The sequence below is a fragment of the Accipiter gentilis genome, chromosome 28 (assembly GCF_929443795.1).
Source record: "Accipiter gentilis chromosome 28, bAccGen1.1, whole genome shotgun sequence".
NCBI classification, from domain to species: Eukaryota; Metazoa; Chordata; class Aves; order Accipitriformes; family Accipitridae; genus Astur; species Astur gentilis.
In genome coordinates, this window is record NC_064907.1 from 9,648,414 (window position 1) to 9,665,187 (window position 16,774).

Consider the following 16,774-nt stretch of genomic DNA (forward strand, 5'->3'; position numbering starts at 1 on the left):
TATTTCTGTATCTCCAACTTCTAAAATATGGTTGCTGAGGTGTGGTATCTTTTATGTTACCATTTCCTTTCTATATATGCAGTTAGTGTTCCAGAATGACAGTAGAGTACCACGAATATCTCTCTCTCATGTTCCATCTTACAACTTAATCTCAGTATGACAGAAAACTGTCATTTTAAATGCCAAAATCTATAAGAGAATTTATTTTATTTGTACATTATGTCTCCTGATGTCTTTTCTCTCTTAACATTTTATATGCTGCAGTTACTAAAGTAAATGTTGTGTACTGTTTCTTTAAAACTTATTAAAAGTTTATGTAGTTTTTTTCTGATTAGGATCTATCAAACTCAAACAATGTATGTTGAAAATACTGCCCACAGTATCAATAAAATCTTCAATCTGGCAATGATGCAAATGCAAAGAAAACATTTGTAAGAAGTGAGTTAAAATTCACCTATAGTCTCTTCAACTTCAAAGACATGAGAAAGTTGGGAAGCTTAAATGCTCTAACAGACTATAATTCTAAACTTGCATTTTGACATTCACAGAAATTTGGTTTGTAGGCATTTGTCTTCGAAAATGTCTTCTTGTAGCTTTAAGTGTTTAAATAAAAGATTGTACATGAATTGTAGAATTGTTCATTACATAAATTTAAAATTGTAGAAACATAAAATTCACATCTACTGCATTTACATATGATTTTTTTCTTAGCAATTTTAATATTCTGTCTTGAAATAACAAATATAGTACCAATTAAAAAGTTTTAAATTAAAAACTTAATTTTAGATTGGGTATTTATGCAGGTATTTAGGCACATACTTATAATGTAACCATACATTTTATTCCCTGGCATAAGACCATATATGAGCAAGATGATAAACATGTTTTCCTGATTTTCTGTATTTTAGGGTTGTGTCTGGTAGAATTCACAATCCTGATTTAAATTGGTTAAGCTTTTAATTTTTATTCATCCGAACTATCAAATCTACAAAATGAACACTGAAAGGAAGTGTATGAAATACAAAGAAATTGTATCACTGATTTAAAATGTAAAAATATCTCATTTCTTAATTCTTCATTTGAGGCCACAGAACAAGAAAAGTAAACAATAAGGAAATAAGAACAATAAGAACAAAGGGAAATACAAACAACAGAAGATGGAGAAAAGCACCTATTAGCTTTGGAGACATTGCACCTGTTCAGATTGTTTTATGAGAGGAATGAATCCAGCAGTGGAGTGGAATATTCTAATTTTTTTTGAGAGAGAGAAAAGCAAAACAACAGAATTTATTACCATGGTCTTGATCAGGAGCTTCCAGGTTGTAACCATAGCCTAGAAGGGTGCGGACTGCTTCCCGAAGACTGTCTTTGTTTGACTTCTTCGTTCGATCATCCAGAAGAGCATAAGGCACAAGGCGAGGATTTCGTCGATTTTTCACATCCTGCATAAGTATGAAAAATCAATTCAATTTCAGAAACTGTGCTTTGTCTTAAAGACAAAATTGTGTTATATCAGCAGTATAAAAATTACTATTTATACCAACTGAAATCATGGAGCTGCAAATACAGCAAGGATTCAAAGAAGTTACAATAGTCTAGAAACTAGTAACAACACTGACATACATGGCTAAAAAAGCAAGTAATACACAAATAAATGTAACTGTGTGGCTTATACCTACTTTCATTTTCCATCAAATTTACTTAATAGGATAACAATACAAACAACAAGAACAAGGATAAATGCAAACAGTTTGACTGAAAAGTCAAAAGGATTATATTTGTACACTGTTTATGAAGCAGCTACCGTAACAAGAAGCTAGTACATAACCAAAGCTCAGAGACATTACTGTACCACAAATATATAGAGGATTTTTTATTATAGCACTAAACAAGATATATAAAACTCCCAAAGAATAAACAATGTATGAACAAAAGAACAAAACACTACTAATAAAAAATATTCATAAATGCATGCAATACTAATTAATGAATAATAAAATAGATAATAAACCTGTGCCTTACTATGTCAAATACTTAAAACATGTATTTTTTAAAAATAAAGTGTCTTGCAAGAATATGATTAATGTGCTTAATGTGCAGAATTTTTGTAATAGGTAATTTAACATAACCTCTCCTCCAGCTGAAATTAATGTATTGGTAAGGTTCAATCTTTGTATTTTAGGTTTATTAACACAACGTTGATTAGGTTTTCCTCTAGTGCAAAATTCTCTTATTTGAAAGCATTGTTTAACTGGATTATTCATATGGCTAACATAATTTGTAATGACTAATAGAACTGTTCTCTTTTCTACATTTTCCTCTCACATCCTGTCAGCATCTGTCTGCAGTGAGAAAAACCATACAAAGAACTCTCCATGTTCTTCCTAATATCTTATTTTTTTAAATAAAATAAAATTGAAGACTGGACATATTAAAAAATACTTGCTGTTTGTTCTCTTGGGTACATATACCAAAGACATTCAGAGGCTTTCATGATTGGTCAGACTCCTTAAGAAATGCAAAAATACTGCCTATTATTTTAGAAAGCATTGCCTACAGTGAAAGTACCTTTCTTCTATAGCATTACGGTTCTACTTTTACAAATGTATGGGGTTTTTATTCTACCTTTGCTGGCAGAAGAGAGATAGCACATTCATTCTGACAAATACTTGCAGGCATCTTTTGTTGTCCTTTAAATGCTTAGATACAAGGTTATCTGCCTTTTGCCTTATCATGGTGAGTAAATATTAAAGTGCAGTTATTAATCAGTGCTCAATGAAATCTGGTCCTACCAGTGATCCTTCTAGGAGAAGAAATATTGCAGGACAAGCAGTACCTATATGCTAAAAGGGCTAACAGACAGATAAAGAAAATGCATTGCTGAGGACATGAATTACTACACCACATCAGCTCTAGTTATATTCAGTAGGAAGGACAGTGACAGGGCCAACACAAGGACCATCTGAGGGGACTACTTTCCATATTTATACTAAACACTTAAGTTGACATCACCCTTTTTCCAATATTTAATTTGGTAGATGTGAAAAAGGTCTGCTTCCAGAACAGAATGGACTAAACAACTGTTGAAGTAAATGTTAGAAGGAATTATTATTTGATACAAGAATATTCACATTAATATCAGAGATGAAACACCATGGCTTTAATTATTTGCTTTGGAAAGGACATAAAAAAAGAAATTATTTCCTCTGAAATACTCTATGTCCAAAAGATATTATGAAATACTGTCTTTAAAAATATGAAACATAAGTTTGGAACAACAATTATTTAACTTCTTATCCATGACTAATGTAATGCACTGGTAATGGCCATAGCAACCACTAACACACATTAACATACAGACAATCAGCTGACAACAACGTATGATAATGAAATATAGTGTAAGTGATTTTAAAAAGAAATCGTAAGTATTAAACAAACTCAATTTTACAGGTTTTTTTCCTTGAGTCTTAATTTTATTTAATATTGCGAACTTTTTCACCCATTCAAGACTTTGGCTACTTCTTTAAATATGAATATGAAAAGGGATTTTTCTTTTAATAATTTTGTTCTTTTTTTTCCCCTGTGATATGTCTCAAAATTTTGAATGTTTTACTTAGTGCTTGAATTAAGAACTGTTACTGTTATACTCATCATAAGTTTCTGTACCAACAATCTTCTGCACCTCTGTGGTTTAAGTCTAGCTAATCAAAAGAATGATCCTATACAGTGATTGAGCTTTGCACAGTCACAATCAAGTAACAAGAAAACTGATTAGCTAGAGAGTGGTAATTTTTATTGAGTACATTTGCAATTTGTACATTGACTTAATTCTTCCTATTCACTACTGAAAAGTTATTGTTTTGTAGTGTAGACTATTAAAAGAAGGAAAACTCAGCCAAAGTTTTTAATTTTTTGCCAGAATTTTCCAGGTTTGACAGTCTAATGCTTCATCAGAAGACTGTGTTTTGTATAGAGTTTGTCTGGCAACTACTTGCTCACCAAGTCATTTGAAATAAAAAGAAAAGTGATCTCCTCCAGAAGACAAAAGACCCCAAAACTTAAGTTTATTAACAAGATTCTGTTTCAAATGGTTTGAACCGGGTAGCACACATGACATTTATATAATTCTTTGGGTCTGAAATCAGAGCCTATCATACCACAGAAGGAAAAAAAGGAAAAAGAAAAAAGACTATATATTTTATTCACAACCTTGTCTTCCTTTAATGTAACATAAACATTGCATTAGTCATTTAGAATTTAATCTGGAATTAGTTAAGTAAAAGAAAGCATCGCAACCATGAAAAGTTGGAATGCCTGGCAGAATATGCCCTGACTATAAATGGAAGAACTAATAATAAACAATGTTGAACTTGAGTGATGTAACACTGACCATGAAAAGTCAGCATTACTTCATGCAGTATACATGACAGATTTTGCTATATACAGCAGGTGATAGAATTATTTGAATCAGCACATATATACTTATTTTTAGCATATAAATGGATTTGAAATAGGCAATAATTGGTCAACAATGGCACTAACTGAATATAGCTCTTAAAATAATAGAAAAGAACTACAGAAAAAAATACCTAAACACACCCACCAACAAATATCAACAAGCCTTTTAAAACTTCCATTACAGGTAATGAACACTGTTGTAAAATAATTCACAGAGGAAACACACTGGGAGCTGAGAGGTGCAGAACTGCATACATTCGTTCAGCAAGTATGTGACAGGTGGATAACTGATCTAGTGCACTGGATCTAGCAAGTGGTCTTGCAACTTGCACAGACAGATGTCATGTAAGAGTAAGAACAAATCAAGAGGAGTGTCCATACTGTGTACAGCAGCATAGAAAACCATAGTCAAATTCTATAAGCAGCTCTAAACCAAGAACCTATATAAGAGATACAGTGTATCTAAAAAAGTTGTACTTTTCAAAAGTAATTCAATAACAAAAAACAAAGCCTCATATAAACCTCTAAAAGACATCTGAAATGATAAGATTAATATAGTTTTCAGAGCTATAAATGTGATACCGCAAACCTGTGTGCTCTCCTGGGCCTTCCCAAATCTCTGAGAAGTTCAGGAACAGCACAGATCACTAGACTAAAAGGAACAAAAAGACACCAGAAACATATATAAATAAGTGCCTATCAAAAAGACAGACAGGAAAAGACTGAAAAATGAAGAAAGAGACTAGGAAGAGTGCAGGAAAAACATGATAATAATTTAATGGGATCATAAGTTTTATGATTTATAGTGTTAGAGCTGTACAGATCCATATTCTGTGTAGTACTGAAATGATTTTGTCCTCGTAACCAAGGCTGTTAAATGACAAGCACAAAGCAAATATATTTCAGCACATACTCAGTGAGACAGACATGCTGTTGTTTTCCTAGCTTCATGTGCACCATCAGAAAACACTCATTCTATAGCTGTGAATTGATTCTGCTTGCTGCCATGGCTGTGGATCTTGCACTTCCACAAAGATTTCCGAGCAATTGCCACAACAAATGCTACTGGCGAGCTTGCCGGCAACGCTGTCAGAAATCCAGCTCAGTGTCAGTGTGCAGGATATACACTGTGAATGGGATCAATTACCTACACCATGCATTTCATATCTTGTTATCCAGAGGTCTAGCTTTTCTGCATTTATCATGGCAGCTCACGTTTAACCATAAACTATTAAAATTAAAAATTATTTTATAGGGAAAAAGGAAAAATATAATTCTAAATTGGTATTTACTAAGTAATTTCAAAATTCTAGAGTCATTAGAACTGGAAAGCACAATAAAGTCCTCACAAAGCCACATTCTTGGCAATATTAACAAATATCCTAAATGTATCCACCCAAAGCAGAAGTTGTGTTCCTAACCTGGCATGCTATAACTATAAATGGACTATAAATGGAAGGAACTAATATATCAGTATAAATAATGTAAAATGAGAAAGTGAGGTAACCTACGTAGTTTTTACAGGGACAAGATGCTTTTTTATATATATTTAATGACAAAATAAGTGGCAAGCTTTCAACTTCTGATTTTTCCCATACAACCGTATTTCCTTAGTCTGAATTTCCAAAACACTGCCTCTCTTGCATTGCAGCACTAGGCAGTCTGAGAAGACCAACTCCTGATGAAACAGTGATGTCATATGCTTTCTACAAAATCTAAAAAAAAATATGATCCTAACTTAAAAAGACCAAACTGTCTGCATTTTGGGCCAAAGAGAAATCACACTTGGTAATTGCTTCACAATCCTGACTAATCATCCTATGACAGGAAGTGCAGAGCATCTTTAAGATGGTCCTCACATAGTGGGAAGAACTTCATAGGTTGCTGATTTTTATAAACAATTGTTAAAGATGCGGGGTTTTAAAATATTTTTTTTCTCAATATAAATGAGGATTCCGCTTGTTAGGTTCTTCAGCCACAACACACAATACAACATGAAGAAAAAGCAAGACACCCTTTGACTAAGTTATCTGCATATGTGACAATGCATAAAAGCAAAATTTGAAAGTCAGAACCTTTGGCTGTGACCCCCACAATCAGTGGGGAGACCTAAAAGTCATGTATTCAGGAAGATGGAGGGGGTGGCTAATGCAGTTGAAATTATTTTCATTTGCTTTCTGATCTCTAAGCTTGACTCTTTTCTCCCCCTTTCTGTCTTATCTTTACTTATATAAAAGTTGGGATTCTCCTGTATACATGACATCACAGTTTCATGAACGTCAACAAATACTGTAAGTTCACGCATAAACTTATGTGAGTTCTGAATATTTTCTATTTGATTGTGAAGATTTAGTCACAAATGCATCCTTTTACATTTCAATCAGCTTGGTATGCAAAATTCCTTTAAAATGCCCAAACAAAAAGCTCAGGTAATTATGATAGGACATAACGTCAAAAATCTGTACATGTAAAAAAAAAAAAAAGCCCCCTCTCAGCACAAATGTGATGATTTTAATTGACTTACACCAAGGCTATATTGCTCCTTTGCCTGGATCTATCTACCTTATCTGTCTTTGATCATTTACTATTTCCCTAGTTGAGAGAAGACCAACCTGCCAGCAACCATGTTCTCCCTTAAAGGGACACTGTCAAGTATTTTCATACTGATGTGCTTGTTTTTCCACTTACCCTTGTTATTTAATACGTTCTTTTAAGCAGAAATATGTATTTTTCCTACCTTTTTTGTTCCTTCTGCTCCTTTCATGGAGCAAAAAGCTACTGTGAGTGTGTCCTACTAAAAAAATACTTACTTGATAGTCATCAGTGTCATCACAGCTGTCAGCACAGTTCTGGGAACAGGATTTATTAGTTAACTTGTGCTCCCTCTGCTGGCTGGCTGGTTGGCTCTGCAGCAGCAGAACAAAAATACTATGTATAGTCATGCACAAAGAGCAGCTATCTCGTTAAGAAAAAATCCTGACAAGCAGTGGTGGATTTAGAAGAAGAAAACCTGGAACTTGGAAGGCATTTTCCCCACCAGTTTATAATAGGAAATAAATGGTTTATACATGAACTACTTGACAGTATCCCTTTAATTTTTTCATATTATATAATCCTCAAATGATGAGGCATTCACGATGGAACAGACCCACTAGATCATCTAATCCATCCGACAGCCACAAGCACGACTGCCATTTTTAACATATTTCCCAGTGATTAGTTCATCTGCTTTCAACAATCTGTAAGCTTCTTTCCCTTAGGAAACTATTTCATACCTCTGCAAGATCTGTTTATACTATTACAGCATTAACATCGTGTCACTTTATTACAGTACTGTAACATGTCACAGTAATATGATGGGATGACAAAATGTAGCCCATGAAACAAACCCATTGTTGGAGACAAGCAGAAGCACATAGCAGCGTGGACAACAGCTAGCAGCTTGCCATGTGATATGTATGTCAGCTAAATGAGAAGCATCTTTGCACTGCACCCAGAAAGGAGCACCTTGCTATTCTGCTCTCTTCTTTTGACGTTTAATGAATGGTATTTGGTATCGGCACATTGTAAGCACTCTTGGAACATTGTCTGTCTTTTCTCCAGAAAAAAATAATTATTTGAAAAGACAAAAAATAATTTAATTAAGAGGAAATCAACATCAACACCCCAAGCATGGCAGCTTCTACAGGACATGCTACTGGTGGGAAAGTTTTCAAGGACATCATCTACCTGTTTAACTGTACATGAGACTACTGTAATTTGTCTGCCAAGAATAAGTGAGTAAAGTATACTGCTGATCTGGTTGATCTCTTTCCTGAAGGTCATGAATATTTCTGAGCACTTGATGATCTTTAACCATCCTCTGTTGAAAGCATAACTGTTCACTGCACCATTGTGTTACATCTCAACAATAGTGCCCCACTCAGCACACGAAAGTCTTCAGTCAATTTGAATGCATCGGACCCAACAAAATATTTAGATGTTTAAAGCAGAAGCACCCAAGACTGCAAAACCCTGATGAAGTGGCTTTCCAACTCCGAACGTGATCAGCTTCATAGGCACTTAAGATTTTTACTTTTAAATTCTCCAGGTTCTTCTTTGCATGCTCATAATTGTCTTTGTCTTGGTAAGGAAGAACAGTTCATACTGATCGTATACCTAAGCCTCATCAAGATTTAGAGCAGAAGCATTTGTCTAAGTCTCTTTCAGAGAACAACCTGGTAGTCAAAATCAGAGCCTGATTCACACTGACTGCTTAAACCATCTCTGAAAACCTAACTGGGGGCTACCATTTTATTCTAAAACTCAGCAGGTCTAAGTGATAGTGATAACTTCTTTATATAACAACTTGTCCTTGGCCATCAAAATGGATTTAGATACCTAATTCCTATTTGTACAGTCAGATATCTTTGAGGATATAGGTGTCAATTTTTAAAACACTTGTGGAAAATGGGTAATGCACAGTTCAGTAATTACAAGACTAAGGGGTCCAAAACTATACCCCTATCTTCCACGAGTTTTCTCACACAAGACTATAAATCGTAACAAGTCAGCACAGATTTAATTTGCATGTTGAGCTTTGTCATCTAGCAAGCGGGGCATTTATTAGGAAAGCAATCTAGGGGAAACCTGAGTTCCAAGGTTGGCCCTCAGGGCAGTTATTTTGAGTCAGTATACAAAATACAGAGAGCTGTTCAGGGAGTACATCACAGAGTCCTCCTCTTTCCCGGTGAGCCTCAAAAATGTCTCTTCACAGGGCCACAACATTTTAGATTCAACAGTAAGGTCAGTCTCTTTCCCTGGGCACAGCGCTGAGAACATCAGACAGACTTCATGATTCTTCTGACATTAAGTTGAAGTGTTTAATTTTAGGTTACATCCCATACTAGATGTGTCTAATCAATGTTTTTATTTTACTTTTTTTAAACCAAAGTTGTGGCCTGGGGCAACTCCACTGCCTTTTAGGAACCATAATAAAACTAATGATTTATTACTATCACATTACCTCTTCAAAAGCAGAACCTTCTATATCAGCAGGCACATCAAAACATAAATAAAGACAGTGTATAAACATATTGTGTAGATGTAAAGGAGAAACTTTTTTTCGTTGCCACCCACTCCCACTACATCTTTTGCTTATTATTCCCAACCCAGTAACACCGGAAAAGTCTTTGACAGCATCATTTAATTGTCTTTCTCACTTAATATCTCACTAATTCAGAAAACATATAATTTAACTGCAAATTCACTCCAATAAATATGGCAAAATTATTTGTGTTTTTTTCAAAGATATACAGATACAGAGGGTAGGTTAAATTGTCTTCAAGATCTAAGAAACTTTATTCACTACACCTGAGTTGTGGGCTTAAATTCTCCCACTGCTAGTTAGAAACATGGTTAGCTAAGAGATGCATTTGATTCCAGAAACTTCTTAACTTTGTCTTAACCAATAAGTTCTGCTGCAAAACTAAATTTAATTTTGCATATGTCAGGGTTCTATCAAAGCTGTAACTATTTCCCAATTTTCATTCATTTCAAATCTCCTGATTGGCAAGGCCCTGTAATGAAAATATTTGGCTTCTGGGAGAATACAAAAATATAGGAGACATGGTATTAATTATTGATTGAGTGCATTCTTTAGTATATCAGAAATATTTCTTTTGAGCATCTAGAGACATAGAGGCCCTTATTCTAGAAATGAATTGTGCACTGCCTCCATAAAGACAGGGTTGAAATAGTGGCTTCATAATGAATTAATCTGCTCCCCCTAGCTGACAACAGAGAATCATCGCTTCCAACACTTCTCATAATTAATATTCTATCATAAATGTTAACAGCACTTCAAAGGGCCACCTTCCCTTACTCAAAGATGCAGTATTAGGGGAAAATTTAATCCTGTTATAAGCAGGGGAGTTGCACCAACACTGAATTATCTTCAGTGTTTATCTAGTAGGGGATATTACATACATTCCGGTGTGCAAACACAAGAATTAGCTCATTGTCTGCCCAGACCAAAATACAGACAGAGCATAGATTTCCTAAATAGTTTACAAAATACCAAAGTGAGAGCTTTATAGTAAGATACCATAACGGACAATGCTGAAATGCTATGCAGCATATATTTTGTCACATAAATGTACTTTGTCAGTATGTGATGAGGTGAATTTAAGTGCCTAACATAATATATATATAAAACCAGATTTATTTTTTTTATATACAAAAGCTTTGCAAATAGAATGAGTTTTGGTCTTGTAGAAAAACAAAATTTGAGATGTGCTGAACTGAAATGTATAACTTGAATTTTTGTCAAAAACAAAACCACTGTTTGCAGGCAGGAAAGATTATATACCTACAAAACAGCTGTCACATTTTTGCAAAAATAATGATCTTTTATGCCCAGCGCAAAACCATGAAAACTCTTTTTTTTCCCCCCAACGGGTGAATTTTCCTAAATTTTCACTGTGATATGCTACCACACGTTTATTAACAGAAGTGAAGACACCTTGCTCTATAAAAAATACACAAATAATCACAAAAAGAATAGAAAATATGACTCCTAAGGGAAAATTAATACAGTAGCTGTCTTGAAAAACAATCAGTTAGGCTCATTGTATACCTGACTGATTATTTTTTTTTTTTAAAGAAAACAAAGACCCTGAGTTTTGCTGTTAACAATCCACCATGCTTAATTTTTACTCCCCTCCCTTATAACACATTGTGATACCTACCATGTAGCATTCCTATTAACTGAAACAAAACCACTGAAGTAGGACAGGAACTTGGACACTGACTTAACTATTCTCAGTTAAACATGGCCTCTTCCAGAAATACAACATATCGCAAATACAATATAACAAAGTGATTACTAGAAGTTTATATTCTGATTTTCCCAGATAAACAAAATTATTCAATTACCAGGACTGCAAATGTTTAAATTATTCCCCTACTGAAAGTCAATGTTTACATTTCCTAAAATACTAGAGCATATGAGCTTCCTGCATGCAATTTTCTCACCTTGAGATCTCAATAGCATACAAGAATATACCACCAATTTTTTAACACTACTTGTAAAAGAACAGTCTCATACTGCTAAAAGATTTAACAGTATTGCTTTAATGATGTATTTTTGCTTTCTTTGACTGACAGACTCATATTCATTAGCTGATTATTCCTTCCTTTGTATCCCCATTATTCCCATTTAACTGTGAAATATCTCAATAGCTAAGTGCTTTTTCAAGTGACTGAAATTAGCACTTACCTGCTGGATACCGTATGTCCAGCCTTGCCTTATACGGTCCCTTGCCCACACATTGTGAGCATTCTCTGCTAGTTTATCCACCATAGCTTCTTGAGAAGGGGTCAGTTTGATAAAACTCAGATCCATGGGAGCAGGCTTATATCCACTCAACAACTGGTAGCTGTCAAAAAACACAGAACTTGCAGTTACTTTTCAGTAAGAAAAAATAAATAGAAACCGCACAGGAAAGAAGTGACATGTATGCAATGTAGCTATATACATAATCTGCCTTTGAACATAAAGAATAATAATGCATTGACATTTGTTTTTGTTTCAAGCTAATTGTGTCTTGATGAGATGAAGTAGTTGGCAATGAAAGCTACCCAATAAAAATGTTTTTAAAGTATTTTAGTAATTTCACATTTAAAGTAGTAGATGAAGATGTTGTTTATCTATATACTTACATGAATACTATTATTGTTACCTCTGCACACTTCACAATACTTATTGAATTCTATCTACCTCCTACTGAAGCAAGAAAATAAATTCTTCTTACTACATATAGGGATGTGAGAGACAGAGCAGGTCAAATGGCTTACTCAAGATCACCTATGAAGTCCACCTATAAAAGTTTGTCTTTACAATACTTCATAGTTTAACTATCCTTCAAATCATAGGAGCAAACGTTTAAAATTTAAGCGTGACTTCAGAACAGAGACACGGCTTCCTCACTATTTTTAGCACTCCTAAGAACAAAGTGTTTACCTTTATGAAGTTGTTCCCATCGAATTAATTACAGTCATCTCCCATTTTACTTACCACCAAACCTTCTTCAATAAAGGAGGTAACGCATATGGTGCTGGATGCAGCACATCAGGACTTAATAAATTTACAATGAAAACCTACGACACTACGCGGCACCATCACGGCGGCGGATGTTGCCTTCCCTTACCTCAGCTGATGAAGGAATATGCAGGGGAAGGGGCGCAGGAAGAGAAAAGCAGGGGGCCGGACAGACAGGGGCTGTACTGGGTGTCTGTGCCCAGGTGCTGGCGGGTGGGGAGGTTGCAGGGCGGCCTCTGTGAGGAGAGGCCGGGGCTGCCCCGTGCCAGACACAGCCTGCTCCAAAGGGGACCTGCCACTGGCCAAAGCTGAGCCCCTCAACTATGCTGGTGGCCCCTCTGGGAAGACATTTTTAAGAAAGGGCAATCAGCTGGCTGCACGGGAGGAAGAAAGTGTGAAAAACAGGCTGGCAGACAGCAAGGCCAGGGGCGGGCCGGCGGAGGTGCTCCAAGTGCCAGAGCTAGTGCTTCCCTGCGGCCCCAGGAGAGACCGGGCTGGAGCTGGTGGATGTGTCCTAAATATCCCTGAGTTTCTCCTTGAGCATACTGACAAAACAAAGCACTATTTTGGTCATAACGAAAGAGGTCTGTGGAAAATAAACAACAACATTCTCTCGCTGGAATTATATGCGCTGGGGTGTTTAAAGAATGGCTAGTTTAAATAATTGCCTAATTATTTTCTAAACAACTTTGTAATTTCTTCTATTTTCTCTATTTGGACTGACAGAGAGAAATCCAGAAAAAGAAACAGTATTTATCCCCATTTATATTCTAAAATATTCAAATACTTTACAAATCTTAATTCTCTTCTGTGATAACTATTCTAAAACCCATTTAAACAAATTATTGGTTGAAAACAATAATTGAAAACAAGCAAGCATTTAAGGAGGATTATCATCTATAAACATGAGGATGGACCTTCCTTCAAAATTGCCACATTAAAAAAAAAATGTTCAGGCCTGAAAACAATTCAAGAACATCAATCCAAAATCAACCATTCATATAGTTACCCATCGGCAAATTTCTATTACAGAAGTAAGCAAGCAGTTGGCAGTTGTGCTGCTATCTCCCACATGCTAAATAACTGCCCTCATAGTTACTTCTCCTCAGGTAGCTGTGAAGTCGCTTCAGCGAGATGAGGAAAACCAGAGAGTAATGGAAACAGTGAATCATACAGAATTAACATGTTTGTCAGGCTGGCAATTACTGCATTCTTTCCAGTCACACTCCCCTGCACAAGTGTTACGTTAGGCATATAAAAGCTATTTCAATGTAAGAGCAGGGCCAAAGAACCAGAGGCCTCAAAGGATCCTCGTAATTTTGTTACAGAGGATGTGTATACCTTATTTCAGGATGCAAATGAATACTCATCAAGGATAAGTATCAATGGATACTAAGGAAAATAACAAAAGCATGTTGTGTGTACAAATTCATGTTGGAGAATTGTCTTTAGCTGCAGACCAATGTTACTAGTTGAACCAGGTAACTAAAATCCCAGCTCCTGCCTGGTCATCTGCTCATCAGTATCCTACCGGTCTTATCTTGCTCAGTATCTCTGCTGGCCTTATATTAACAATTTTTTTTTAAGAAGTAGATAAATTTAACTGCTTCAGCAGCACATTATTGCTACCATATTGATCTGCCATTGATTTACAACAAGCATTAGAGAATTTTTATTTGTGCCACCACCTAAAGTTACACAAAGAGTGGTAGATATGTTTCCAAGTGATCTTAGTCCATAATCTGCTCTCTTGATTACAGATTTTCAGTAGTCTACATAAGTTGCTTTACAAGAGAAAATTAAGCATACCAAAATATTTTTTTAAAACTTTTTTATTTTAATTTTAATTCTGACAGTTCTTTTTTCCATTCCCATTTCATTTAGAATTTTTTTTAACCCATAGAAACACTAAATATTTAGAATTTATTAAAATAAAGACTTTGAATATTTCAGGGAGTTATTTCAAAATAAAAGGTTATTGAAGCATGCTTTATTCAAAAACCTAAAGTAAAGTTATACCAGGAAAAAAATTCCTAATAGAAAGAGAATTTCTATCAGCAAAAGTTGTGTTTGCAGTACACTTTAGGTAGTTGTTGAAAATTGTCCAAAAAAGCTCTTTTGTGGAGTAGTGCTGTATTAGAAAAGACACATTTCTGGCACAAATGTCAGTTAAAAATGTGATTTTCCTCAACTTGTAACCAGTATGGTTGTCAAGCCAAAATTCTGTAGGACTGACACAAATATAAACTTCTTAGCATTTTACAATCTTCATTGTTACAGCAAGATGGCAGAAAACAAAAAAACCCAAAGGGTTAAGAAGACAGACAAGAATATACAAAGTAAGGTGGAAAAATTTCTTAAAAAGTAGAGCAGATGGGCTCCCAGCAAAAATTTAGCTTTTCACACACTACCTCCTGTAACCTTTTGTTATGCTCTAATTCTAGTCTAACTGTGAAACAGCAACCCTTCTTCTCTTCAGGACTGTATCCTATGAAAAATGTGATCCAGCCTTATAGCTGCACAACTGTAACTAGATCATGAAATCTTTGCTCCGTTTTTGCTCAACAAACATTTGATGCTATTGAGAATGTAGCCACATATTTTTTTCTTTCCTTTTTACTCATTTTTTCTATCCATTGTGTCGTGGTTTAACCCCAGCCAGCAACCAAGCACCATGCAGCCGCTCACTCACTGCCCTGCCCCCCCCACCCAGTAGGATGGGGGAGAAAATCAGGAAAAGAAGTAAAACTTGTGCGTGGAGATAAGAACAGTTTAATAGAATAGAAAAGAAGAAACTAATAATGATACTGATAACACTAATAAAATGACAACAGTAGTAATAAAAGGATTGGAATGTACAAATGATGCGCAGTGCAACTGCTCACCACCCGCCGATCAACACCCAGTTAGTCCCCGAGCGGCGATCCCCCCGTCCCCACTCCCCCCAGTTTCTATACTAGATGGGATGTCACACGGTATGGAATACCCCTTTGGCCAGTTTGGGTCAGCTGCCCTGGCTGTGTCCCTTCCCAGCTTCTTGTGCCCCTCCAGCCTTCTTGCTGGCTGGGCATGAGAAGCTGAAAAATCCTTGACTGTAGTCAAGGATTACTACTTAGCAACAACTGAAAACATCAGTGTTATCAAGGTTCTTCGCATACTGAACTCAAAACATAGCACTGTACCAGCTACTAGGAAGACAATTAACTCCATCCCAGCTGAAACCAGGACACATTGTACGTGAGGTATCAAAATTCTGACTTGGTACGTATGGTAGGACCTCAGGTTTCTAAAATTACGACTGTCAATGATATTAAAAAGAATCAGCATTATCACTCTTCTTAAATTAGAAAGTATAATTTCTTCAGACTTGAGATTTAGCTGCTGTTTTTCAAACCATCAAATCTAATCCACTTGAACAATCTTGCAAATGCATATACATTTCTGCCCAGGAAATTCAGAACAAAAATACAGAAGGCCCTAGATATATCCCTTTCTTTTAGTCTTATATGTAGTTATTTTGGGATACCAACACTGAAGAACAGTTTGGGGGAATTTAAACTAGTTCCTTACTTTTTTTCTCATTCATTCTTGTGAAGTGACCACATCAGGGATTCTGAAACTGTGATTTCAATGGTATGTAAATCAATGCAGTGTGGTATATATCAAAGACTTAAGGGTCCAGGCTCTTACAGCTACCTTGCAGTAAAGTGTTACCCAGAAGCCTGCAGCAATCTTGCCGGACCAGGCCACGTGCTTTTGGCTCATAAAAGGAAAAAGGAAGGCATGCTTTAGTTAAACATGGGCTTGGGCTTATTATACTGGCCTTAGGGACGCAGTGTAGGGAATATGAAGGTATGAGTCAGTGAAAGGCTACTGTGAATAATGGAGATATGCAATAGCAGAGGAACATCTATTTCTGCACAAAGCACATCCCTGCAAAGAGCTATGAGCTGCTACTGGTGGCAGCAACTTAGCAGCTAGCACTTACCATTGCTCTTAGTCATAACCAAGAAAACTAAATTACTAATTTAAACTTAGGAGTAACAGAACACATGGAAGCTCTCTCATACTGAAACTGTGACCTTTACCTTTCTGGTTTTATACACATTATAAACCCTCTTTATCCCATGGGCTCAAATGTATGTTGGGCTGTAGCGCTGTCATATGCTTATCAGCAAGTACAGTTCCATTACTTTCAACTATGTTAAAGTTCCCAAATTCTTCACTCCCAAACTG

The 16,774-nt window shown here is 35.7% G+C and overlaps 1 protein-coding gene across 4 annotated transcripts in view; it reads right to left on the bottom strand.

Moving 5' to 3' along the window:
- The window catches only part of RYR2 (ryanodine receptor 2), a 452,105-nt gene that overhangs the window by 174,206 nt on the left and 261,125 nt on the right, over window positions 1-16,774 (bottom strand). For all 4 annotated transcript variants that reach the window (XM_049830593.1, XM_049830592.1, XM_049830591.1 and 1 more), the window contains exons 25-26: window positions 11,717-11,876; window positions 1,295-1,442 (exon numbers count right to left, since the gene is read on the bottom strand). In XM_049830593.1, the coding sequence (XP_049686550.1) occupies window positions 1,295-1,442; window positions 11,717-11,876 (308 nt within the window). The remainder of the gene's footprint in view (window positions 1-1,294; window positions 1,443-11,716; window positions 11,877-16,774) is intronic.